The 27,132-nt window shown below is 39.6% G+C and overlaps 4 protein-coding genes and 2 non-coding genes across 6 annotated transcripts in view; 5 read left to right on the plus strand and 1 right to left on the minus strand.

Moving 5' to 3' along the window:
- Positions 1 to 642: 642 nt before the first annotated feature.
- On the plus strand, positions 643 to 7,445 carry LOC103381564 (kelch domain-containing protein 1-like). Its single transcript, XM_008313984.3, has 13 exons — positions 643 to 1,188; positions 1,993 to 2,063; positions 2,178 to 2,298; positions 3,248 to 3,360; positions 3,494 to 3,584; positions 3,655 to 3,753; positions 3,885 to 3,959; positions 4,546 to 4,604; positions 4,688 to 4,800; positions 4,928 to 5,000; positions 5,193 to 5,277; positions 5,892 to 5,971; positions 7,127 to 7,445. Exons 1-13 carry the CDS (start codon positions 1,081 to 1,083, stop codon positions 7,260 to 7,262), a joined length of 1,224 nt encoding a protein of 407 aa, XP_008312206.1. The 5' UTR covers positions 643 to 1,080; the 3' UTR covers positions 7,263 to 7,445.
- Positions 7,446 to 7,531: 86 nt separating this feature from the next.
- On the minus strand, positions 7,532 to 12,437 carry LOC103381565 (LIM and SH3 domain protein 1-like). Its single transcript, XM_008313985.3, has 7 exons — positions 12,060 to 12,437; positions 11,526 to 11,620; positions 11,168 to 11,252; positions 9,946 to 10,053; positions 8,562 to 8,631; positions 8,400 to 8,479; positions 7,532 to 7,956 (listed from the first exon to the last, which is right to left on the minus strand). The coding sequence occupies exons 1-7, from the start codon at positions 12,126 to 12,128 to the stop codon at positions 7,783 to 7,785; spliced, it is 681 nt and encodes a 226-aa protein (XP_008312207.1). The 5' UTR covers positions 12,129 to 12,437; the 3' UTR covers positions 7,532 to 7,782.
- A 661-nt stretch (positions 12,438 to 13,098) lies between these two features.
- Positions 13,099 to 13,170, plus strand: trnac-gca (transfer RNA cysteine (anticodon GCA)). Its single transcript has one exon. It is a non-coding gene; the product is annotated as a tRNA-Cys (tRNA).
- A 582-nt stretch (positions 13,171 to 13,752) lies between these two features.
- Positions 13,753 to 19,643, plus strand: mfsd13a (major facilitator superfamily domain containing 13A). The gene is made up of 9 exons (XM_008313986.3): positions 13,753 to 13,896; positions 15,606 to 15,868; positions 16,592 to 16,671; positions 16,756 to 17,205; positions 17,291 to 17,411; positions 17,611 to 17,707; positions 18,028 to 18,199; positions 18,309 to 18,502; positions 18,648 to 19,643. Exons 2-9 carry the CDS (start codon positions 15,701 to 15,703, stop codon positions 18,896 to 18,898), a joined length of 1,533 nt encoding a protein of 510 aa, XP_008312208.1. The 5' UTR covers positions 13,753 to 13,896; positions 15,606 to 15,700; the 3' UTR covers positions 18,899 to 19,643.
- A 672-nt stretch (positions 19,644 to 20,315) lies between these two features.
- LOC112487440 (U5 spliceosomal RNA) lies at positions 20,316 to 20,430 on the plus strand. Its single transcript, XR_003050502.1, has one exon. It is a non-coding gene; the product is annotated as a U5 spliceosomal RNA (small nuclear RNA).
- A 370-nt stretch (positions 20,431 to 20,800) lies between these two features.
- Positions 20,801 to 27,132, plus strand: part of arhgap27 (Rho GTPase activating protein 27) — a 19,971-nt gene continuing 13,639 nt past the window's right edge. Inside the window, exons 1-3 of the mRNA XM_025058029.1 lie at positions 20,801 to 21,091; positions 22,055 to 22,110; positions 22,233 to 23,003. Coding sequence (XP_024913797.1) covers positions 22,275 to 23,003 — 729 coding nt within the window. The 5' untranslated portion in view covers positions 20,801 to 21,091; positions 22,055 to 22,110; positions 22,233 to 22,274. The remainder of the gene's footprint in view (positions 21,092 to 22,054; positions 22,111 to 22,232; positions 23,004 to 27,132) is intronic.

Here is a 27,132-nt window from a genome sequence, read left to right on the forward strand (position 1 = left end):
CAGTCGGAGTTGAAATATTCACGAGCACATTGAATGAAGTTGTTGAAATTTTTTTCATGGTGTTTTCTATTCACCTAAATTACTTTTACCTTGCATAGAGTATATATCACAGCATTATATTGTAGCTCAAGAGATTGTGTTGGAGTGAGCATGGAAATCAATAAATTATTGAAGATTTACTTATTAAATAAATTTTGATGTGTTCAGAAAATAATTGGTGAGTATGGCTACTGTAACATGTGTTCTTTGAGTGTATTTTTTATCTAATATGTATGCATGTGTGTGTAAATGATCAGAATGAAATAAACATGTCTCACTATTGTGCTTTGTTTCTCCTTTAGGCATGCAGGTTTAGTAATATTTTGGACAGACCTCAAGGACGATGGATGAAATATAAATGTACAGCAGTCTTTTAAGTTGACGTAGTAGTTAGTGTGTTTGGTGTTGTTGACAATAATGTCACATATAGTGACCTCTCAGCTCCAGTCTTTTAATTATTGTATATGATGTGCAACTGAGATGCTTTAAATGTGCTATTTCTATTATAAATGTACTATATTATAAATGTATTTGTAGGCTTTTACTATATATTCGATCTTTTATTTTAAGCCTGTGCAGAGCACAGGTGTTTTCAATGACCCCATTAGAGGAATGAGCTCCACCTGTGTCTCATCAGGACACATGGACATACAGTTATACTCATCAATTTAATACTAGTCCAGTTTTATCATATTGTATTTTAAAGCAGTTGATAAGACTCAACCATTAATGTGACGTATGGTGCAATTGTATGCGGCTTAAAATGAAAATAAATTAATAGGATGAGCAGCTTGACCCCTGAACGCACCACAGCTTCCTGTTCTGAAGTGCATAACTGTGCGGATCGCGATAGGAGGAGTAAACATCCTGAAAAACACGTTTCACCTCAAACCAGCTCGGTTGGATTTTCTCCTCGCCGTAACAGCAGCTGTCGCTGTCTCACTCCCTCCTCCACCTCCTCAGTTCTTCTGTCTCCCCTTGGCTGGGAAACGTTTTACTTGTTTTTATTTTAGAGGTGAGTCAGAGCTCAGGTGAGGTAGGATGGATGCTGCTGGTGCGGATAGACAGGCGGCGGTGAGCCCGCAGGAGCGGAGCAGCCACACGGCCTTCATAGACAACAACACTCTGTATGTGTGGGGAGGTTACCGGGTAAGAAGCGTCCCTGTGTCTCGGTGTCTGTTTCTATCTGTGGGGCTATTTTTCCAGTGAGGAGTTGCGTTACAAGAAAGTTTGTGTAGTTTCTGTCGGACTTTCTGTTGATGCACAAACATTTCTGCACCAACTCGGTGCTAATTTCAAGTGGGACAGCGGAAGTTTAAACCATTTGGAAATTGATATTTCTCTATAATCATGAGGTTTATGTTAAAAAAAACCCACGTAGAACTTTATGATTTAAAGTTGTGACTTAAATTGCAATACATAAATAACAAACTAAGCTTTAAAGACAATTTAAAGATTATTGCTGGGACTTTGATATTACTGCAAGGTTTTATAAAGAAAAAATCTTATTTTTTACATTTATTTGCTAAACATTCAAACAATTCAATTCCCAATAGAAGATTAGCTCAATTTGCAACCTACAGTGTTAAAATGAACATCAACAGTCACTCAATGACGTAGATTGCATCAGAAATTAAAACATTATAGCCGACAGTCTGTATAAATCTAACTATATTTCACGACCATGATAGCTGTCAAAGTGTCTTCTTTTGTTAACCCAGAGGCGTTTAGGGCATGCTGAAGCAGGAACTGACTGAAGACTGTATGTCTCTAAATGTGGGAAATAACAGTCGTAGAAAAAAAATATTTCAAATGAAACCATACATTAATAGACGCTACCGACCATGTCACAGCAGTTACAATGACCTCCATAGTGTCTTTGTATTGCAGTATCACTGACATCTTTCAGACATTTTGTCTGTTACGTTTTTCTTCTTCCCTACTTTTATACAGGTAGTTGCTGGAGCAGATGTCATGTTGCCCAGTGATGAGATATGGCTCTGTGATTTGTACAGTGGGACCTGGTAAGACTCAGAGAAGCCTTGTTTTATTGGCTCAGATTTACACATCTCCTTGACATTGTTCTGACGTGTTTTGTGATAATCAAATCTTTTTTAAAAATATATGTTCTATGATAGGGAGCGAAAGGAGATCAGTGGCAGTGAAATCCCCCAGGACTTGTCAGGGTTCTGTGGTGCTCACGTCAACAGCACATTTTACGTTTTTGCGGGATGTGATGGAGTGGGCTACACCAACCAGGTTAGCAGCAGTTTGTTAACTTTATCCTTACTGTATTAAAAACCTAAGTTTGTATGTAAACTAATATGTTTGCAAGATAAAAAATATAATCCCACACTGACCCGGTGCTATTTAGACAGTGCTCTCACTATCATCAAGGTCTTTTCTATATCATCTGACTGTTCTTGACTGTTCTCTCTACTCCAGGATTTACAGCTGAGACACATCACATCAGCAGTGGGAACTAGTACCAATGTGTTTTATTTTTGAATTCATAAACAAGTTAAATCTTGTGCTGATGTGCTTTGCTCAGACAACAGCTGAAATACGCTTGATGAACTGCCATAAAAGACAAGGCTGTGGTGTGTCTCCTTTCAAGATGGAGTTTAGAAAATGTATTGTTCTCAACATTCATATGTAATATAACCCTGTTTATTGTACATCACAAGAACCAAGGAAAATGTTATTTCCCTCCAGGTGTCTTCAAGGATTAGGGAACTACAGCTATGGTACAAACCTGATCTAGGCCAAAAAAAAAAGAAAAAGATGAGGAAAAACATGGTAACTTGCTCATGTTGGAACATGAATTTTGAAGGACAAGAGTGGAAGAACAAACATAGTAAAATGCTGTGAGACATGGGTATGGAAGAAGGGAGTGAACGAGGGACAACAGTTCTGTTCTTATCAGACTGCCACTGGTCTTTATTACCCTGTTTACACTGGAGGCTCTTGGTCTCATCCTTATTTAGCCTTTAGGACTCCTGAGGTTCATTATGTTTCCCAGGAGACAGTGCATGAGGAAGTGGACATATAGGGGCTGGATGTATTGCAACTACCACAATCCTCAGTACTCTTTACTGTAGGGATATAGACTTTTCTTTCTCCATTTTAATCTGGTTTGATGCTGGTTACACAAATATTGTCTGTGACTGGATATTTTACCAATTAGATGATGTGAACTGTTTTGCAGATGTACAGTGTTGACCTGTCAGAGTCGACTCTTTCATGGAAGAAAATGACTGACAACAAGGGTACAACGCCGTCTCCAAGAAACAAACACTCCTGCTGGGTGCACGGGGACAGGTCAGCTCAGTCTGTGGGAGAGCAAACGTTATGAATGCAGGTGAATCACAGCTTCCTTCACTGACCCTTCACGGTTTTTTTTTTTTTTTTTCTTTGTTTGTTTGTTTGTTTTGTTTTGTTTTTGTCGGTATAGGTTGATCTTCTTTGGAGGATATGGATGCAAGACCATTGGGGAAGTCCGAAACACTTCGTCCTCCAGCTTTGTTGTTGAAGAGATGTCCTGGGTAACTACGTTAAAAGTAACTAAAACTCACCCATCAACCTGTATGTGCCTCTCAACGTTTTGTTCCGTAGACAACAATTGGAGACACGTTGTTCAGGTGCTGGGGCTGGAACAATGAAGTCAATGTGTTTGACACACACACGGCATCATGGAGCCTGCCTGAGACTCAGGTGGGTGGAGCATGACAGGTGTGAAGGACCGTACATTTACTTTCCTCTTGTCTGTATTTAAAATATTTTGGACAGTTACAACCAATTGTGAGTTTAAAATATGTGCGTTAAATAATGTGTGTTACATGCAGGGTCTGGCTCCTGCCCCCAGGGGCTGCCATGCCAGTGCCCTCCTGGGGAACAAGGGTTACATCTCCGGTGGTGTGGTGAGTTTCCAGAAGCTTATCTTTTAGGTTTGGCCTCTTGATTGCCCTTGCTGATTAAACCCACATATGTTCCATATAAGAGAAATATTTTCTTTTAGAGACAATGGCGTGTTTGTAAATTGGTGGTAATATTTTGGGGGAGGTCCTTTTCCTGTTTCAACATCCCTTTCCTGTTGTGATGTCACGCTGCCCCTGTGCTCTAACAAATTCCCATATAAGTTGATTTCTCTGGTTTTGTGTGGGAGAATGTTTCATGAATGACTGACCTTTGACCTCTCACAACCTTCAACAAGACAAATGAGTAGAGCCGTGACACTGATTATTAACCAGGCCCTGAAACTCAGTTGCCTGAGTGAAATGTCTTGTCTGCATGCTTTGGTGTAATCTAACTGTAGAGTCAGGCCAAATGTTTCTTGTGATGTTTATCACCATTGGATTGTGGACCAAATTTTTAAATCTTCTTCATTTAGTTTGCCTCAGAATGGTTTAAATCCATATGAACCAGTGTAAAACTTACAGTAATGTAAAGACTTTTAGCTTATTTAATTTACTGACAGTAACCATGAATCTGTGTCATTATTTATAGGAGACGGTGGAGTTAGACATGTTTTCCTTAGACCTGGAAACCTGGACCTGGACTAAATTGTAAAACTTTTTTTTGCTTTTTAAAACATTTGACTGTTCCACATCTTTCCTGTCACACATCTTTACCCTTCACTCTTCACTAGTGACATCCCTATGTCCTGCTCACCAATGGGGCGCTCCATGCACACCATGACGGCCATAGCTGATCACTCTCTCCTTGTGTATGGAGGCCTGGGCACAGACGGAAGCACTCTGAGTGAGTCTCGCTCTCCAGCTGTTTCTGCTCTGATCGTTTTTAAACACATAGTAATCTTTGGTTGTCAACAGGGGGCGATGGTTCTGTTTAATATCTGTAATATCTACATTTTATTGTTTGAATCCAGATGATGCCTGGCAGTTCAACACATTGAGGAAAGAGCGGATCAGGATGACACATCCACACATGGACAAACCCAGGTATTCAGTTTATTAAAAAAAAAATGAAGAAATTTGAGTATTATTGCATTACAAGGAAAGCAAGTAAATATACAATACAGTACGTTGTATTTAGCAAAGAGCTAACGCTTTTAAACTGTTAGACTCAGACCAGTTTCCAAAAACATGTGAAACTTTAATGTGGCCCTTTTTCCTGTTCTCTGTTTTCTTCAGAGTCTGTCACACTGCCAGTGTAGGGAGTGACAGTGACATCGTTGTATTTGGGGGGAGCAGTAATCTCTGTATCCTCATAGATACGGTAGGTGATGGCTTGGGTTTTTTTGTTTTTTTTAATGCATCCCAGAAATCCCTGCCCATTATCTCTAATGTCAATAACTCTTTCCAGTAACACTTTATAGACCATTGTGAAGGTTTGTGACTTAAAATATGGGTCCCCAGAAAAAAAGTTTGGGAAACACTGTTATAGACAATAACAGTAACAAGTTGAAGCACTTGCCTTTCAAATCAAATTCCTTCAACTTGTGACGTAGGTGTACTTTCTCCAGGCCAACTCCAATTGTACACTGTTACATAAGATGTCCTAAGTATTTAAGAAGGATTCAAGTGCACTGAGGGTTTAATGCAGTGAATACACACGTGAAGACAATAGGTTTATTTAGAAATCTGACAAAATAGCAGCTGCAAACAGGACTATTCACTTATTGGCACTTCATTTTGCATTTTTTTCCCCTGTATTTTTCTTTATTGGATTCCATGCATCTGTGTACTTTTTTAAATGATAACATTGAAATCAGCAATAATAAAATGTCCACTGGAGTGTGCAGCACAGTTGATGATATATTAAGACTAGACTAATGGTATTTAATAACACTCACTACTGTATTATTTGCCTGTGGTTGTTGCCTGTACCAGGTGGCTGTTCTCAGGGCTCCATCACAACATCACTGCAGTGACATCATCATCTTCCAGACACAGCCTTACTCCCTCTCCAGGTACAGTAATCCTCTTCTGTTTCCTTTCTTTTCTCCCCATAATGAAACTCGGTATCAGTTTAACACTGTGTAATAGCACAGATCCCCCCACCTCTGTGTACTGCAGGGGTCTGAACTGGTCCTGACCTGAAGTTTCACTCACAGTTTATGTTTGGAACAAATTGTGAACACCTTGCTGAGCACACGTGAGGAGTTGTTTACATGTTCTCTGCAGCCACGCATGAGTGAGCAGTTTAAATAAAAGCCTGCGCTGCTGGTTAGACGCTCAGTTATTTACATTCTTTCTCTAAGCTGCTCTCTGTTTGGCCTCTGTTTGTTGATTCATGTCAACGAGCTTTAAGTTATGTGGAGTCACCAACAGAACAAGCTTGGATGGATCAAAATGTTGAAAGGGAAGAAAATAGTGAAAAGAGTAATATACTGGTTAGTACTTTACTCTGAAAACCTGAGCAAAGTATTAGAAAATATCTGGTCCGTCTGCCTCCACAACTACATTTGCCTGTTGGGGAGGAGATGCTACAGGTGTAATTCTTGCATGAGATTGATTTACTGGTGTAGAACACAGCAGTATCTGACAGTGATGCGACTCGCATGTCACCGGCTGTTGTGAAAGCAGTTGGAGGCTGAAGAAGGAGAAGTTCTGTAAGGTAAAAATGTTGAACGCCCCATGTTGTAGATGTTTCAGAGAAGAATGTAGATGTGAAGCTGAAAATGTATAAATATATATATTTGGTATAAAGCCACAAATGTTAGTGGGGAATAATACGTCACCCTGTCCAACTGTCATAAACTCCTGTCTTAGATGTTTCCGTCACAAGAAGCATTTCATGTAATCAAATGACAAATCGTTAGTCATTAAATCCAAAGACATTATTTGTTTAGAAAGTCTTTTAATTGTGTTAGTAGTTTAAAAAAACAGGTTTAATTTTTTTGTATAAGTTCAAGTAAGGTAAGAGAAGAGGGAAAAGGGTAACTTTGTATTGTCTTAGTTTGCGGTGTTTACAGTTCATGGACCTACACTAAGGTTCATTTAACCTTGCCCTTGGTTGATACCATTCGTCATCACTGACCCTGTTGATGAACTGCGTGTTCTCATCGGAACAGTAATACAGTATGTTTGACAGATCCTTTTAAATTGAAGTCATTCTTCCCCAGGTTGTGCGAGGACTTTGTGGGGAAGAATCCTGGACTGTTTGTGATTCAGCTGAACTGGCTGCCGTCAAAACTGAGGAGCAGAGTGGATAAAAGAGTGGCCTTTTACTCCAGCATGACGCCTGTTCATACAATCTGAGGACTGTTTTAGGAAGCCGTTCTGTGGTTTATAATGAAAATTGTGATAGTTTAATTGTTTTAACTTAAAAAAAATTGTAAATAAAGTCTGTCTTATTTTTAAAGATAAATCCAGTAAAAATATTTTTACTAGTATTGATTTAAGTGCCATGTGTTTTTGAATAAAGTTGTGTTGATGTATAATGATGTATGTTGTTATTATTTCCAAAAGACAAACTATAATTCAGGAGTTGTATGATATGTGGAACAAAAACTGTGGAAAAGGGTGAGTTTGTTCAAGAGATTTATTGTATTTTTACTTTAACAAAATGTTTGGGAAAAGCAGTTTTCTGTTCAAAGTATAGGATACTTATGAATTGTGTTTGATTCTTTACCAGATCAAGTCATTATAGAAACCAATCTGTACGTGAGGGAATTCTGCGAACAAAGGCACAAATGTAAGCAGTAATGACTTAAATAACTTGTCAAATGTGTGATGTGGCAACAAGGACTAATGGTATTGAATGACATCTAGTGTTTTCCTACACAGGTCGTACATAGTTGGCAGGCAGCATTCCTCTCTGTCCAGTGCGTTGGTTGCACCCGAACATCCAGCCCTCGTCAATTTGCTCCACGTCTAAGATCAGATCTCCCTCTATCAAAGAGACTTCATCAGCTTCTGCTGCTGTGTAGCTGTACAGCGCCTGGTAACGCTTCTGCAAGTACAGGAGGAAAGGCAGAATGGACATAGTATATTAAGTATTTTCCTTTGGACGTAAACACCCAGAACTTATCAAATACCTCGTGACCTATGCACTTGTCCTCTCCATAAGAACCTATTGCCACAAAAAAAAGGTAAAACTGCTGAAAGCTAAGCAAAGTATTACTCAGGTGTGCAAAAATAAAAATCTTTGAAAGAACTGTAGCAATTATTGCCCAAAAAGTGGCATTGTAAAACAATTGCTAAAATAAGGAGATTGGCCATAAAGTGAAACTAAAACAAATCTGGGGTCAACTTTCAAGAGACTCGAGACACTTTTTTTCTACATTTGACCTGTAACCTAAGGAAACACAAAAAACTAGAATGATCAAATGTTTGTTGTTTTAATGATATCCATGTAATATTTCCATTGTGGTTTTTGTGTTGTAATAGGCTTACCCCTCCACCAGATGGCGCTACAGTAGCTGGGTGCATCTGTCCAGCTGGCGGCCTAAAAACTTCAAGGTGGGCTGCTTCCTCTTCACACAAACACAAACAGAGATCAACACGAATGTGCATCGATACACACCTTAAATGCGACACACGTGCGTCGCTTCTCACCTTGTCTGTTCTCAGGAGGAGGTGCGTCACTTCGAATTTTGCTCTTTTCAAACTCTTCATGGTACTTTATCTGCGCGCACAGACAGTAACACATTTTTATTCCACACGAGGGCGCTTTTGAACATAGAGGCCCCTCACAGTGGCAGCAGCTCATTATTTTAGGAGGATGCACGACATCGTTTACACAGACTGATGTTCTTTGTTATCCCTAGAACTCCCGTTATGTATTATTTTAATCATATAGTACCCAGTAGGTGGCGCTCTTGAGACAACTAGACACCAGAGGGAACACTTTAAATTTTAATTGTCAGCAGTCAATTGGTGATGTGACTGATTTATGAAAAATCACTGACTCCTATGAGTGTGATGTGTTCACGGGATAATAAAAAGGACAGAAACATTTCAGGAGCCAATGGTCTAGAATTTGACTTGCACAAGGAAAAAGCAGGACAAGAGTTAAATGTTTGGTGTACTGTAGCTTTTAGAGGAAGATGAATGTCAATGAAGGAAAACAAGAGGCAGCTCCCTGTATCCCCAGAAGACCTCGAACAGAAAAACAACTGGTGGGAAAAGGACAAAAAGCGTGAAGGGGCAATTAAAAAGAGGCCAAAAAAAAAAAAAAACACACTGAAAGGATAGAGGGAACAAGACCGAGAGAAACCCAGAGAGAAGCAGTGAAAAGAAGCTGTGTTTTTAGCCTTTGATGCAGCTCAGCAGTCATCATTCCTTTCTTCTACTGCTGCTCAGATGACAAGAAAAAGGAGAAAGTTTGTGTTTGAGAATGGTATGCATGGGTCTACCAGTTTAGTGTTTATGTATGTGTGTGTGTGCACGCACAGTGGAGCTGTCCACAGCTGAGAGACTTTGACCATATAGGGCAGCTGCTCCTCAGTGGACAGAGGGGAGAAATGCCTGCAATGTGCCTGTGTGTTTCTGCAGGATCCTTCCCTGACATCTGTCACTGCAGTTTGTTCTGTCTGCTCTGGTCAAACCAGCCTGCAACTCCTCCAACCTAAACCTGTGGAGTGACTGCTGATGTAGCTGCCCATTTACTGTAGACAAAAAGTGACCTTTTTATTTTTACAGTAACTCTTCAAACCCATGACTTCACACACTCCACGTGTTACACAGCTCAAGGTTAAGTCTGTGCACAAACAGAAATCAGGAGTGTCTGTGAAGTTTTCTCATGCATCCAGGTCATGTTATCCAGAGAGTTTAGTTGTAAGCGACTGGACTTCTTCTTGGAGGTTGGAGGTTCCTCATTCCTCAGTTGAGGAACGAAACGTCTTTCAAGCTCCAGGAAGTCCAGTTGTTTACAACTGGACTTTCTAGATAGAAATCAGGGGTGTTTTTTTCTTTAACTTCTCGATGTGACTGCGCCTACGTTACTGATCTGGTCTTGCGTCTTCTTCAACCTCTGCATCTCTGGAGTGTCGGCCACCACGCTGAACCCTTTGCCCTTGTTCTTCTCAAACTCCTCCTTGTAAAGAGCCTGAAAATAAACAGTAAAAAAACAGATTTTTTTGTGAGACAGGGTTGTAGTTGTTCAACAAGATTATTAAAGGGATCATTTTGCACGAGGTTCTATGACACATAATGCCATAGCGTTTGGGCCTTAAATCCATCTGACAGAACATCTGAAGATCACTGTTGATACACTGTATAGACCTGATTTTCTATAGCACAGTAGCAGAAGGCAGTCACTACTTTAACAAGGCAGCATCAATAAAACTGACATCACCAAAATAAATGCAACTTGACTTGGAAAGCACTTAGTAAACATTAGGCTCACTGCTCTGTGAATGTACAACAGTGAATGTCAGTTTGGAAGGGAAATAACATAATTTGTTTGTGTTAACCACATTTACATAAATACTTAAAAAGACTAAATAATACTTGTTTATCAGGATGTCCTAGCACAAAGATAACTGCAATACTAATTCATACAACTGTTTATTTGGGGGTAAATATGACACCAAAACACACACACACACACGAGTCATGCTGTTGCTATGATAAATATGCTCACAGAGAGAGAAGGAGGGAGAGAGAACTGAACAGCACGACTTTTATGGTTATAAACAAAGAACTGGGTTGGATGGGCGACAGACGGAAACACACACACACACAGAGAGAGAGAGAGGAGAGGAGAGAGTTTTGGTGTAAATCTAAACACACTGTCCACCTACTGTACATCTGTGTGACATAGTAACAGTTTTTCTTTTTGGTATTTTGTGCAACTTTTGGTAATTCGTGGGTCAATCTGTTGCCTGCAACAATCACGTCACTCCCTTTTTACTGGTTGTTGCTGTTTTTAGATAATATCAATAATATGATGTATATATTTGTTCACTTTAACCAATTTCTTTGCTATAGTGCGTAGTGCTGTTCCAGAGGTCAAGTGAAGCAACTTGTCACTTGTCTGGTCACACAGCTCATTTAATGTAAGTAGCAAATAATTGTCTCCAGCTGTGTTACAGACTGAGGGCTAAAGGAGCACAGACAGAGACCTGGAGACACAGTCGATGAATCTCAGTGAGATAACACAGGCAGACACAGTGAGCAGGAGTGAAAACAGAGACGGAGTGACAGGAACTGTCCCCTACCTGACTGTTGAGCATGCTCTGCTGCTTCAGGCGTAGATTCTCAGGGGTGTCAGTCACAATGGTGAAGGAGGTTTTAGGATAATGCCTGTAAAAATAATAATAATAAAAAATACAATTTAGTGGAAAAAAGAAAATAAAGTCAAATTGGAGATAAAATATAAACATTGATTGATTGACTGACAGCTGCAGTAGTTGCAGTGTGCACACATTATAGTAGTTTGTCTCTTTAATATTTTAAAATGAAGACTTTCTCAAAGACATTACTATAAATCATTAATAGAATATCTTTTATTGATCTCTGGTCCAGTCAGACTGTTATCAGCTTCTTCCACATTAACTCAGAGTCTTAAAGTCTTACATGGTGCAGTAAGGTTTCTTCTCAAATCCTTTGTAGTTGTTCATACTTAGTGCCATCTTGCACACCTCACAGCTGAAACATCCTTTGTGCCAGTACTTCAAGCAGAAAAGGACACACATTAAAAAAAAAGCAATTGACAGTAACCATTACTTGGTCAAAGTGCATCTAAACAGCTCTCAGAGACACTAAAGGTCACAGTCTCTCTCTCTCTCTCTCTCTGTTCTTGACCATAGTTCATACAGCAAATGTGGCTTCCTTTCTATTCACTTCAGTTTTGCTTTGGAGAGAGTTCTTCAGCAATTAAATTAGATTTTTGCTACAGATTGCTTGACGGTTGCTGCAAAAAACAAACAAACAAAACACAATTCCTTTTTGTATTTGAAAAATCTCCACTGTCAAAAGTCCTTGTTTTAAGTCTTTACTGACTGCTGTCCCTACAGATCATTCCTATGCAGTGCTCAAATGATCGTAATATTTCGATAACGTCATCCACTACCATAAGTTATTCGGGCTTGAATTTTGTCGTCATCTCACCTTATCAAGGCAGTTGATTTTCTCTGTGGGGTACACTGGTTTCTTGCATCTTCCACAAGGTGGATTCATGCTGGTGCAGGGATCTCTCCAAAATATGACTTATTGGTAGAAAATAATAATTATAATAAAAGCTGGGACGCACAATATCATGAACAAACTTTCTTAAGTGCAGGGAATCTGTTTGATAAACGGACAAAACCTCTGGATGAGGAGGGGTCTGAGAAACAAGAGGGTGGATGGTCGAATTTTCAGCATGCTGCGTTCAAGATCCCCCTGAAAAGAGTGGAAATAAGAAATGCCAATAAATAATATGTAGTCACAGGGTATAACTAAAATTGTAAAATTAATGTTTTGGGTTGTGTTTTTTTTTGTTTTTTTTTCAGATAACTCTTCAATCCATAACTTTTGATGAGTTGCTGAAGTGAAATGTAATTACTACCTGTACTGTTTCAACTTCCGCCTTTTATTGTCACTTGAAGGCAACATGCCGAAAACCTTTACTGGGTAAGTACGTTTATTACCGCAATCGTATCATATGATACTTTACACTTAGTGTTGTATACATACTGTGAATGAAATGCATTAATAATACAGTAAATATAATAGAAAAAAGGATACATGTGTTTCTCACAGAATGTAAACGCAAGTTAAATATAAAAACACAGACACACTCATATGACCGCTAGAATATACAAAGTTTTATATAACATTTGAATAATAAAACAACACCAACATGTAATTATAAGGAGTTAATTGAAGTAAAAACACGGATTCGGATTTTACGTTTGTGGATAGTTGGCGCCCTCTGTCGGACACTGTGACAAAGTAAAACTGCGCATGTCATGCATGGCTTTTCGGTGGTTAAACCCAGAGTAATGACGGAGGCATTTCCCAAGACTTGTGTATAATGAAGACATACTGCAGCATGTCGTTAAAACGCATTTAAATTGTTAATCAACGATGCACTCACAAACAAAAATCATCTTTGTTTCTCGAAGTGCTATATTCAAGTAGAACAGAAAATCTTTTTGCATGCATCGGGGGTATAGCTCAGTGGTAGAGCATTTGACTGCAGATCAAGAGGTCCCCGGTTCAAATCCGGGTGCCCCCTCATTTTTTTAGCTTGGTAGTTAAACATTTTGTTAACTTTGATTAATTCCACGTGTAAACTCGTGCTGACTTTATTAATGTCCATGCGAGTCACAGTTCAGTAAAGCGACGAGGAGGGGCATAATAGACTGCTAAAAGGGGCAGGGGAAACGGTGGGGGGTATTGAGAGAAGGCAAATTAGAGCTGGGATTCTAATTTAGTGTTTAGGGCTGCATAATAGAATGATAAAAGGGGCAGGGGAAACGGTGGGGGTGGGGGGTATTGAGAGAAGGCAAGTTAGAGCTGGGATTCTAATTTAGTGTTTTCTAATTTATCATGAATCCATATACTAGTTTAATTTGTGTTGTTTATTTCACGGAGTTAACAGCATGCAAATATATAGGATTTGCAACTGAAACCTACTACCCAGTGGATGGATGTGAAATATCTATATGCAGCCATGACATATTTTAGTGAGGGTGCATCTACGTGAAATAAACTGATATAAATATATTTAGAGTATATATGTCTACATATGAGTAAATGACAACTATTAGCATATATTTAGAATTGATATAGATTGGCTCTTGTGCCCCCTGTGTTAGGATTGTTTACTGACTATGACTGTGTCGTTGTCATGACGTGGACCGTCTGCCTCCAGCGTCGCGGTTTCCGGTTCTTGAGACACAGTGAAGTAGTACCGGGGCTGACACGGTGTCCGTTTAACTGGGATTCAAGTGCAATAATGGTATGTTATATTTATATCTGTTTATACGAGTTCCACTCAATGCTTATCATGGGTCATCTTCACTTACAGTACATTTTGACGCTAGGCATGGAGCTAATGTTAGCGGATTGTTTAAGGCTAGCCCCTGTTAATCAACAGGAGTGCATTGTTTGTCTTTGTTTTGTTTTGTACCTCTTACCGGTGAATGTTCAACGGGACACATGTTTGACTGTGGTAGTAAATGAATTTGAATAATAATAAGCTTAGATCAGCAGACCAAAGTTACACCAGCCACATTACAGATCATTATTGTTCTTACATAGCACATTAGGTAACATGTTTAAAGGTGCTTCGTCAAATGAAATGAAAACAAGACAACTGAGAACTAAAACGACCTACAAAGAGAACAGCATTGTAAAATATTCACATCTTTTGGTGAATAATGAATCAAGGTTGTTTGCGCGTGTGTGCGCGCGTGTCCCCGTGCTAAATGTACCAGACAGTCCACCGTCCAACAGGATTTTAAGTTTTGATTACTCCTGCCTCTGATCCGCTTTTAATAAGTTAGAAGTTAATAGTCATTGAGTCGTTTAAACCAGAGGAACCAGGCTGTGCTTACGGCAGGGTAATTTTATTTACGGATGCTTTGAACATTTTGCATATACCACTTTATGTTTCTCACCTTTTTAAGTCTGTGTACGTGCATCGTGTGGCCGAGTGGAGGCGTCAAACCTCACTTGTGGTCAGGTGACAGCTGTAGCTCTTCAGTAAACACAGCAGGTGCCTCACCTGTTGTCTAAATCTTTGGCTGACAGAAACATAAATATGATAACAGCCTGTTGTTGTCATCCTACTCTACCACCAAGTGGGCCACTTCTGATATACACTACTGGGTCTGATATGAAGCCAACAGTTTGATAAGAACATTGATGAAATGCCGTAAGTCACATGATAACTCTGGTAAAGTTCCCTATCTTGTTTAGATTCTGTGATTAAAGTGCAGTTTTCAGCCAAAGCTCGGAGGCTGCTCTGAGGGTTCGTCTCACAGGGTGATCTCAAATAACTCTGAGACACTGCTTGTTTGAATACCTTTACGACTTAAGAGATGCGCTGGGAGATCAGAGCAAGTCTGAGCCTGTGGCACTTATATGTGAAGGAGGAGGGCTGCTGCTGCTGTTCAGCTGTGTGCAAAAAGGTGCACTAAAAAGAAACAAAAGTGACACCATCTTTGTCCTGAACTGGAACAGTTTAAGTCTCAATGTGTTGTGACATGGAGAATCATCCTTTGTTCCCACCGCATCACCTTTTCTATCAACATCTTTTAGCCCCAAGGTGTAATTTACACAGGACCCAATCAAACGCCATGAGAACAGAGTATCAAATATGACACCCAGGGAGGTGTGAAGGGGCTGAGGTGACTTTTTGTTCTACTTCTTTCACCATGAACCTGAGCAGTTTTTATTTAGATGACAAAGTGGAGCTCACACACAACTGGACATCTGTCAAAAAAAAAAAAGAAAAATTAAAGAACCACAATCTAATGATATAGTAATTATCATGCTCACAGCTCCTATTGGACAGAAGGAAAGAAACACTTGAAGTATCTGTTTTGTCTTGTGTCCAAGGTTGTTAACTCTGAGACTTCATCATATGAAGTTGTTGTACATGTCGTCATTTTGATTTTTCTTAGCTTCTGTTTACAGGGGAACAAATCATTATTTGTTTTTCAGGCCATGATGATGTGGTGACCTAGGCTGGGCCAGGCCATGAGATGATTGCAATTTTGCACAGAGAAAGGACGCAGCAGAGAGACTGAGAAAGAAGAATGGGCAGGAGCATCTGGGGCTTCTGGCAAAGCATCGTTTCTACTGCAGTGCTCTATGGCTCTTTGGCTCTCTTCACCTCCATCCTCCACAATGTCTTCCTGCTTTACTACGTGGAGACATTTGTGTCCGTCTACAAGATTGATAAGATATCCTTCTGGGTGGGAGAGGTGAGTGAGACAGCATTTGTCATGTAAACATTTTGCTTGTGGTGTGACCTTTACCACTCGTATATCTGTTGAATGCATGTAAAGCCACCAAGCCAAAGACAAACTGCTCCTTTGTGCTGTACAGTCAATAGGTTGCAAAACAATGCCCCTTGTTGTTATCTAAATCTTTGCTATCATTGTTAGTTTTTGAATGAGCAGCAACAGGGCATCACCACTGCATTTTTGCTTGGAACTAATGCTGAACAAGGTAGTATGATTGACATTTAAATGGATTGACAGCCCTGGTAAATACACACATTCTTATAGTTGCTTAACCAGTAATAATGATGGCCGTCGATTGTCCTAGTTTTTATGACCTTGACGTAGTGATTATACTATTTGAGCCAGAAGTGTTGTTAACATGTGAAATTGCTTTGACAAGAGCTTATTAATAATATCTATGTGTTTTGTCAATCGTCACTCTGCTATAGGCTCTGACTGATCAATGTTTACATTTTCATTGACTAAATATTAGGAGGGAGAGGTGTTATTAGATGTTTTAGTTCATTTTACGTATCATAATCTATCAGATCTATCTATTCGAAGCATTCCTCTTTGACCCTTTACATTTGCAGTTACCAAGCAGAGGGTGGGCTAAAATTGTGTTGTTTTAACTCTGACCAGTTTGGTAGTTTGTGCTGATGTTGACATAAATATGATTCAATATTGTCTGATGCTCCACAGACAGTTTTCCTGATATGGAACAGTTTGAATGACCCACTTTTTGGCTGGCTGAGTGATCGCTCCCTCCTCAGCTGTCCCCAGTAAGTGTCCACATCTTGTCTTGTAGTATGACACAGTTTATATTCAAGTGACTCTTCATGTTTGTCTGGTTATTTTCCTTCCAGGTCAGGCTCTCAGATCACATCTCCAGAGGTAGTGTTGAAGCGTCTGAGGGCCCTCTCTACCAATGGCCCTCTCTTCGCTCTGTCATTCCTGGCCTTCTGGGTGGCGTGGGCCAGGCCGGGCCTCCAGTTCCTGCTCTGCTTGTGTCTGTACGATGGTTTCCTCACCATGGTTGACCTTCAACACAGCGCCCTGATGGCCGACCTGGCCGTGTCAGCCTCTGACCGCACCCGCCTCAACTTCCACTGCTCAGTGTTCAGTGCTGTGGGCTCAGTCTCCGTCTTTCTCTCCTACTCTTTCTGGGACAAGGAGGATTTCTACTCGTTCCGTCTCTTCTGTATGGCCCTGGCAGCCTTTTCCATCCTGGGATTTTTCGTGGTTTCCAGAATGCTGAAGCATCGCTTTCAACAGGAACTGCATCCGAAGCAGGACGAGGCAGTGACGCTCAAAGAGTGAGGCTTTTGAAACAAATGAGATATTATTATTAGAAATGGTCGACTGCCTCCATCACATTTCATCTTCTTTATTCTGTTCCAGGCCCAACGTTGGCCACATTCCACTGAACCAACTGGAAAAACCAGTCACTATCAGTTTGTACCTCAAACAGCTGTCCAAACACAGGAACTTCATGTGGTTTGTTTCTATGAACCTTGTTCAGGTGAGGTTGCTGATGTGGATTATGATATAAATTGTGGAGATTAAGGTAAAGAGAGTGGGCAAGAAATCTAATTCTAAGGGTTTGGGTGGTTTTAAACAAATAATTTGTCATAGTAGTAACAAAAGACACATTCACACAATATATTAACACAATATTTAAATAATTTAATTATATATTTTAATCTTGATCTTTTTTCTAGGTGTTTCACTGCCACTTCAACAACAACTTCTTCCCTCTTTTCCTTGAACACCTCCTTTCTGACAACATCTCTGCCTCTACAGGTTCTATTTTACTGGGTAGGTTCCATCACAAAACAAAAAGAAACCCATACTTCAAGCTCTTCTAAAAACTAGACGAGATAAATCTAGGTTGAGCAATTATCACGGCGTGATCAGTAAATGGTAGAAACTCTGCAGTGTGCTCGTTGCCCAAGGGAGTGTTGGATAAAATGTTGTCCATTATTATAATTATCTATGAATCAATTGGCTCTAAGACCCAGGCTCCCCTTAGATCGTATCAGTGATTAAAAAGCTTGACTTTAAACAATGAAAACAAATTGTTTTCTGTCTCGGTTTTGTGTGGGTTTTTTTAATGGCTTTCTGTTTCTCTTATGCAGGAATCTCATACATTGCCCCCCATCTGAACAACCTGTATTTCCTAACACTGTGCCAACGTTATGGGGTTTACCAGGTTATTCGGTGGCTATTCATGGTCAAACTGGGACTTAGTTTGGTTATGATGCTGGCAGGAGCGGACCACATATACCTGCTGTGCATCTTTATTGCGAGGTAAGGACACAGCACAAACACCAATGGTCTAATACCAGACAGTTTCATCACTTGTTTAAATGTATGGCTATCAACACACTGTGACTGACTTAAACCTCTCTCCCTGCAGTAATCGGGTGTTTACAGAGGGCACGTGCAAGCTGCTAAAACTGGTCATCTCCGACCTGGTGGATGAAGACTATGTGCTCAACCGTCGTCAGCAGGCCGCCTCTGCTCTCCTCTTTGGAATGGTTGCCTTATTGACCAAACCCGGCCAGACATTTGCGCCGCTCATTGGCACCTGGCTGCTTTGTGTTTACACAGGTTGAATATGGAAACACAGGCATTGACACATTGTCTTTAAAACAAACAACACAACAAAAATATACTTTATCTAAATGTAATGATTGTCTACATTACATTATGCTCTTGCTGTGTTTTTTCTTATTTTGAATTTTTTTGTCCCCAGGATATGACATTTTTGAAAGGCAGTCTGCGAAGGACTCATTAATTTCAGTGCCTGACGTTGCTTCTGGCTCAGGGACTCCACCTTTACGTCTGGGCTGCTTCTACATGTTGGTGTTTGTGCCTATCACCTGTGCCCTGCTGCAGCTAGTGGCCTGGTCACGCTTCACTCTTCATGGCCGAAAACTGCAAGGAATCAAGAACATGAGGCAGTCAACCCAGCACGGCCACCTAATCGATGTCAAGGCCATATGAACAGTTTAAAGCTGCACACAGACACTTTTTTGAATAAAAGAGTTTTACAATTGTTGGATAAATGCTAGAACATTACGAAGCAGGAAACCACTGTCATTAGTTCTGGACACCTTGTGATCGAGGATATGGTCACCAAACAGTGTGACGGAGAGCACAATGGAAAATCTACAATGGGCTGACAAATGCCGCAGGAAGGAACATTTTCTTTAGTAAAACTTTATGAATCTTGCCTTATTTTTATATTACAGTATTGACCCATATTTATATTGAAGAGGTGACCAAAAGATGAGGTGCAATCAATCAGTTTGAATGTGTCCTACAATCTTAGAGAATACACATTAGCGACATCTGGTGGTCCATTAAATGATGTTTTCAAACGTTATTAACAGGAGTTTTAAAGATAAATGTTGAAGTGTCGCTGTGTTGGTTCTGCATGGATCCTTAAATTCAGACGTGAATTTAATAGTAGTTGTGTTTTGGGTTGTTTTTTTTTCGGACACAGAATGTCTTGCCATTTTGACATTAATACTGTGCTTCTTCTGTGATTTTGTTTTTGCACAAAGACTGCCATTTGTTTGTCAGACTTCTAACATTCTAATTTTGAACAGCTTTATATATGGTCATAATACAATGCTTTAATTAAATTACATTTGTAACTCTTTCAAAACTTCACTTTTGTAATTTTTTAATGGCTTCATGTTTAAGTCCAAACTTAATTGTGCCAAAATACACTTTATAAACCAAATCCAGATATGTGTTGTCTGTGTCTTTAAAGTCTTGTGCATGAGAAATATGCTTATGTTTAAAACGTTCTATTTTTTGTTGTTGTTATTATACAAGCTTGTTTTAATATTAACCCCATTCAGTTTGCACACTCTTTTGGTACTTTATTATCGCACTTTCTTGTGTTCAATGGAAGACACAGCTCTCCACACGATTATTATTAATATATATATATATATATATATATATATATATATATATATATATATCCAACATGTCACTCGTTTTAAATCTTAAACGACTTTTTACGTGTTGTTTATAATAATATTATATATATATAATATTGTTATTTCACTATAATTTAATAAGTGTATAACCGTAACAATCAGCTTTAGCGGTGTTGTTAAGCAATGAGCATGTGGGGTCCATTTTGACCCCACATGCTGTGACGCCATCCGGTTGTAACGGAAGTAGCTGTAGACTGTTTACTAACCGTCATGCACCGCGAAAACAGCAGCTTGTTTAATTAAACAAAGTTGTCTTTAAAAAACGTTTTATTTTCATTTTCGTGTATTTCAATGTTTAACACAAAAGTGACACATAGGTAAGTCCCTTAGTCGAGTTTACTCGAAACCGTCAGTGTAATATGTATGTACACGATTCTAGAAATCCATTCAAACGCTTTCTCAACAGAACACTCATGTTTCTCTTCAAATCGTATAAATCTTTCGCCTTTTACTAAAGATTTCCGTGGAGAGGAACAACATGAGTATAATCTAATTTTTTGTTGCCCTGCCTCGAGCAGGGCTCCTGTACTTGTCAAATGATAAAACAAGAACAAATATAAATTGATTCGAGTGACCACACCACGGTGTCCCATCTACATTGCAAGTGACGTCACTCTTGGTCATAACCCAACCTACGTAACTATTGGTTACGTGGAGAATAAGATACAAAAAATAGTTAAGACGACAGCAATAATTACTTGCAAAGCCAACGTTGTAAATAAAAGCTCCCGAGGAGCACAATATAGTTGTGTATAAAAAAGTATAGTTTATTTTTCCATATATTGAGTTTTTTATTAATTGTGTTTGTAATTTACGTATTACCTACAGTCAACTGATTATTAGTTGATGTGAAATTAACACCAACCAAAAAGTTAAACTCTGCAGTGCATCCAGTACTGTAGTTTATAATGCAATGAGTTTTTCCTTGTTGTCCTTCCTCTAAATATTTCATATTAAGATTGCAGAATGGAAATAACGACTTCTCAAATCGCGGTACTTTAAATGGTTGTTGCCTTTTCTGGCAATGACTCACAAGAACACTCACCGAGAACAGGAAGTTAGACAAACCAGCAGTAAAATGAACAGATGTAGTTCTTCACGCTCTCACATAAACACACAAACACACACAGACGCAGAGGACTGCTTCAATGAAAAACATCCATCTACAGGAACAGAAAACCAGGCAAGTAAATTAGTTACTAACTGTATGTATTACTAAATAATGATTACTTTTATGTTGTTATGTTATTGGTAAAATTGCAGTATGTTGAATGAATTCACCACTTTACACATTATATTGATTTGTCAATTATATCAGTATTTGCTTTGTTTGCCTTGGAAATTCATAATTTATTTTTTATATATGTATATAAAATAGTTCAACATTATTTGTATTGTTCCATAGATTTGATTTGCATTGCCAATAATCTATTTTTCAACTCTCATATAGTTCTAAATTTTTTAACCCTAGTAATGTAAAAGCATATGAATTACTTGTGATTTTTCTAGTGCTGTAATTAAATTGTTTAAGCCTCGGGTGATTCTTCTGCAGAGTGCTTTATGTGTAAAACAAAGCCAGAGAAAGCAAACTGAGATTGATGTCAGGTGATGTCAGGCTCATACAAAGCTGAGGATGGTGCAGACTTCCTGTTTAGTGTTCGAGCCATTTCAAAGTCTGCTGTTTTGTGGTCGCTGTAGATTAAGGCTACGGAAGCAACTTCCTGCATGTTCCTGTGAAGAGAATTTGTCTGTTCTCTGACTCATGCACAGCTCAGTGTACCATTATTAGGTTTAATAGCTTATTAAATGGAAAATTCAATCAGTACAATAGCTCACTGTCACATTCTGGGTAGGATTGGGAACTGATGCAGGGTGTTTACTGTATCTGACCAAAACAAAAATGACAAACAAATGTGACAGATGTCATGATAATAATCTGAATATCTTCCAAAAAAGGTCAATCTTTTGGTTAGATGGAGATATTTCTGTATTCAGGTATTGCCAACTTAACATTTTTCTTCTATGTTGAACTCTGTTTAAACTCCATGTAACTTTAATAATCATAAGGGTAACAATAAGAGGAACATAATGTCGTGTGTGATATTCCTCTTCCTATTATTTTTTGTAATTGTTTTCTTTTTCACAGGCTGGGAGTGTGGTTAGTCCTCATGCCTTACAGGATTTCTGGTTGAATACCTGGAGGTAAGTGACATGGTCATTCTGTGTAGAGCTTTCAGTTTCATGTGTCTTCTGTTTGACATGGTATTTAGTTGGGTTTCTTTTTTTCCTAACCAACACCAGTTACACATTTCCTCTGTTTGCAGCTCGGTGATGTGCAGTGCTTGTTGACTTGAGCCTCAGCAGGCATGGAGCTGGTGTCAGTTCAGTATAAGTTTGAGTACACAGCCAACGATGGCCGCCTCGTATCCATCAAGCCAAACGAAAGCTACATCTTGGTGTCGAAGACCAACAAGCATTGGTGGCACGTCTGCAAGGACCAGCGGAGTAAACCATTTTACATCCCTGCACAGTACGTGAAGGAACTTTCACCCAACACTGGTGCAGAGGAGCTGCAGTCACCTGAAGGTGTAGCTGACAGGACAACATCATCTAAAGCAGTATCAGCAATTCCTGTTCCAGTCCAAGTGTCTTCAAGAGGGAAGTATCGCTTCTCTACTTTTGGTTTTGGTGAGGACCTGAAATTTCAGAGCCAAACCGAAGGAAGCTTGAGCAAAAGAAACAGCATCTGCACCTTCGTACCTACTGTTGATAAAATAAGACACACCTCAGCAGGCAATGTCTCCATCACCTCAGCCACCCTGGACACGGATGAAATGAAAGTGTCCAAAAACCCACATCCTTTGCCAAAGGTGGAGAATGGACAACCACAAAAGACAAGTTCACAGGAAAATATTTTTCTAGATACTTCCTTCCCTTCACCTCCTACCTTTCTTGTTCATGACACGGTACCAGAGATCACCATAACTGAATGGGAGGACTTTTCTGAGCTGCCTCATCCTTGTCCTGATCCTGATCCTGATCCACATCCTTCAGATGAATGTGGCCAGTCAAAGTCGGAGCAGCAGAACAAACAGGTAAGGTTATACTGATATTTCAGTCCTAAATTAATTGTATTTGTGTTTGTGTTAATGTCACCCTTTGTAAACACATCCACTAAATACATTTTAAAAGATATGTGAAATGTGAAGATAAAAACCGTGTACGACCTGCACAACACTAGATGTCGACATAGTCCTGGCTGTTAAAGAATGAGTTTTCATTGTTGCCTCAGACACTAGGAGGCGCAGCTTTCATCACTCACACAGAGACCAGCAGCTGTACAGTGTATAGAAACCGTCGTGTTTGGTTTAGTGGGTACACTATATAATCTGAAGAGATACCCGGAGAGAAAACTACTAGGAAGCTTGTAGTACAATACCCAGAATATGATACACTCATATCACTGCCCACTGACTGCTTCCACGGGGAGGTGATTGAGACCTGGTGTTGGGAGGGGGGACTTAATGTAAACCCAGTGACTAGAACACATCCATTATCCCACTGATGGCTGCTGGGTATTAGGAGCAACAGGAGCTCGTGTTGGCGGCGGTTCATTTGGCTCAAGGCAGACTCAAAAGAACCGATACCTAGTGTTCTGTGTAAGCCATCATCTTTGCTTTGCAGTTGTTAAGAAAAATACTTAGTTTACATGCAAATAACTAGCAGAAACTGAAACTCTAATAAAGAGTTATTAATCAGCAATAATAAAAGCACGCACTTTTTGAATCTGCTACATTGTTTTAATAATCAGGGATACCGGGCTGAGTCCAGCGTTTTTACAGTGAAAGCACCTTCCTGGTTGAGTTCACAGCGGTATCTGTGCCAGCTCATCAGCATATGAATGGCCCAACAGCCCTTTTATACCATTTGAATGAGGCGAAAAGAGGTGTTCCTTGAATACCTCGGCTTGGAAAAAAAGGCCCAGCTGATTTAAGATGTGAGTTCTGGTCGGGGGAATGTTTTCTGCGTCCGCGCCGTGCGTAAAAGCTGCTGGTTGGTGTTGACCGGAGGAGTGAGGAGGAGCTGGAGGCGCACCACCGGCAGATCCGCAGCTTGTTTTCAGATTAAACTGTTCAGACAGTCAGTCAGTCAGTGTCTCCACTGCAGGCCACACCAAACAGGTTGTGTAGCCTGGGTGGAGGAGGAGAAAAAGAGAGGAAGGAGTTAACGTGAGAGCAGAGGAGCCACTCCCAAAGCTCCAGCTGCTACCTGCTTCTCCAGTCACGGTCAAACCACGGAGAAGCCGTGAAACACAGAAACACCATCAGTTTATTCTTGTGCATTTAAGAACACATGCACCATCGGTGTCAACCTGTGGATAAATGTCCGTAGATGACAGTGAGGAGAGCCGTGTTTACAGGTGAGTTTCACCGACAGTTTCCGCTGGTTCTGCACCTGTTGCACGGTGATAGGAATTAGGAAGAGTCGAAAGTGAACTTCAGTGGAATGACATGATGTTATTATTTAACATTAGAATGTGAAGAGGATTGAGGCAAAGATTTTGTTTACTTTTTAACATAAAACCAAATAGATTTTGCACTTGTGTTGCTTTTGGTACAAACACGGATACGTGTGTCCGATTGATAAGCAAATCTCCATTTCTGTCTCAGTGCATCTCAGTCTCTGTGTTCACTTTGGCTTCAGCCATGATTGTGGGGACTTTTAAAAGTATATATATATTTACACCCGTCAAATATTGTTTGACGGTCAAGACTGGGGTTTATATTCAGTATTATAGAGGTTTAGAATCAAAGTATGATTTGTAGATACAAATATATCCAATAACCCTTTATTCACATTTTGATGATTTGCATTCTGTCACTTGATTAGTGATATTTTAAAAAGCGTAGTTACTTAGTAACTATAAGAGCTTCAGTCAACTGTGGCATTTTTCCAAATTTGCACAATTGATTGATTTGATTTAAAACCACACTGTGGAAGAGTGATGAGTTAGTTGTGTTTATTTTCTGTTGTGTTATGTCACTACACTACATAAATCTGACCAACATCAACTGATCACAGCTATAGGAACCTTATAGTTAACACATTTAAAAAAAAAAATCAATCTAAGGATGCCTGAAGTTAAAAGTTAGCCCTTGACAAGGCTAATTGCTAATATACAGTATGGCATGTACATCTATACATCTACTACAATGCACAGCTAAAAGCAGAACCAGTGATAGCAAGTGGCCTGGCAGAAATAGTGAGCCATGAGCTGCGTGAAGTAAACACACTGGCTGTCAGATGTGGACAACTTTAGGAGAGGTTTTTGTGTTTGTGCATCTCAGTCCCCCAGGGAGTGTTGGATTAAAGTGCACTACCAGGACTCTCTACCTTTTAAAGACGAGTTAGGTTACAATACTGCTGCTTAAGTTTCTTCCTCTTAACTACATGAATGAAGACCTCACACTCAGTACACGTCTGCAGACGTGCCGGGGCCCTTCCAGGGGCGCTCATTCTCACCCCACAATGGTGGGCCATTGCTATGGTGATGTAGGGTGGGTAGCAGTGGGGGATCCTGGCTCCACTTCCAGCAAGCATTGCTTTGGAGGCTCTTCGCGGCTGCCCTATCATGAGGCTGTCGCAGGAGTCCATATGGAATTGTGCAGTTTGTGAAATCAGTCTAAATGTGGGTCACTTGATATCAATGGATTTTGCTGGTTAATGCTCCGGTCTCTGTGGGGTCTTTGTTTTCTTTGGAGTGTCTGACAAATCATTTTGGGATTTAACCCAACTTTGTGGTAGTTTCAACTCCAGCAGAAACTTAACTGCATGTGATTTTAGGGTTGAGTTTGAAGAGTGTGTCAAGGTTTGTGGAAACCTCTAGCAGCACCGACATCTGTCTGTGCTGGGACAGAACCTGATAACAAACACTGAGCATGTTGTGTCTGAACTGTTTTTATCACTCCAACTTGAGATATGTTTTTAACAAAGCATCCAAGGTCTCATTGATTGGTGAGCGTTTCCAAAGTCTGTGTTAGTGTCACAGAGTTAATTGGGACTCTTATGTGTCCCATTTAGCAGTTCCATCTTGTTTTATCCATTATAAAAACTCACAATAAAAGTTTAAAGGTTTTAAACTTGTCTCTTATGGTGGTTAATTTGAATTGATGAACCTTTAAATCCTTTATTTTAAATTCAAGTCTATAGTCTATATAACCACTGTTTATAGTCAGTTTAAAATTCTGATATTGAATCAGATATTGTTAAATACAGTATGTAGAAATTGCAAAACTTATGTTTTATAAAAACTTTGTATGGTCAGCCCCTGTTATATCAATTTCAAGGTCAATCGTAAATATTTCAAGGACATTTTGCTTTAAGCGTCTGCCTTTATTTTCCACTTTGCACTTTTGAGAAAACCTGGAGGATTTTCCGACACACCAACCACAACAAAGCAGCAGCTCCCGCTCCCCCATTCCTCTGTACTGTAATACTGACCCGACCAAATGCCAGGAAACTGCTCCAACAGGTAGTGTGAGTGTCGAACCAGACCTCCCAAACATGGCTGTCTGTCTTAAGACGTGTTCATTAAGCACACAGGCTTGTTTATTTCCTTGAAAACGTCATTTTAAAACACTGACACCAGAGAGCGGGTTTTCAGTTAATTAGCAACAAAATCTTCTCTAAAATTTCTGATATTCCCACACTTTCCAAAGAATTCCTTTGCCCCTTACCAAAACCTGAACAACCTGTAAACTGTCCCTTATAACACTCTCTCTCACATACCCACACAATTTCCTTATTAAATGTCACAAATATATTCACTGATTGATGACATCATTCAATCCAAGCTCAGAGATTAGAACTGACTGTGTTCATCCTTAGCCAGTCAAATACACCGATTAGCTACCAAATAAAACGAAATACTTCTTTTTTCAGTATGTAATACTTCAAAGCAAATGTACATAACCCAAACCTACAAGTCATTTTTAATTTAGTACAAAAAAAACTGAGACTAACTTTGAACACACACAAAGGTCATGACATTGTTTTTTTATTACTGTAATAAACAGTGTATTTCAACACGTCATCCTCCTACTTCTTTAATAGATTTCTGGGAAAGATTGGTCCAACACGTGTACCTTGGAGTATTGACTCAGTAATATATCTGCTCTGCAGTAAACCTCAGCTGATCTTTGTAAAAACCAGCATGAATCATCT

Source organism: Cynoglossus semilaevis, chromosome 8, assembly GCF_000523025.1.
Source record: "Cynoglossus semilaevis isolate Cse_v1.0 chromosome 8, Cse_v1.0, whole genome shotgun sequence".
Taxonomy (NCBI): Eukaryota; Metazoa; Chordata; class Actinopteri; order Pleuronectiformes; family Cynoglossidae; genus Cynoglossus; species Cynoglossus semilaevis.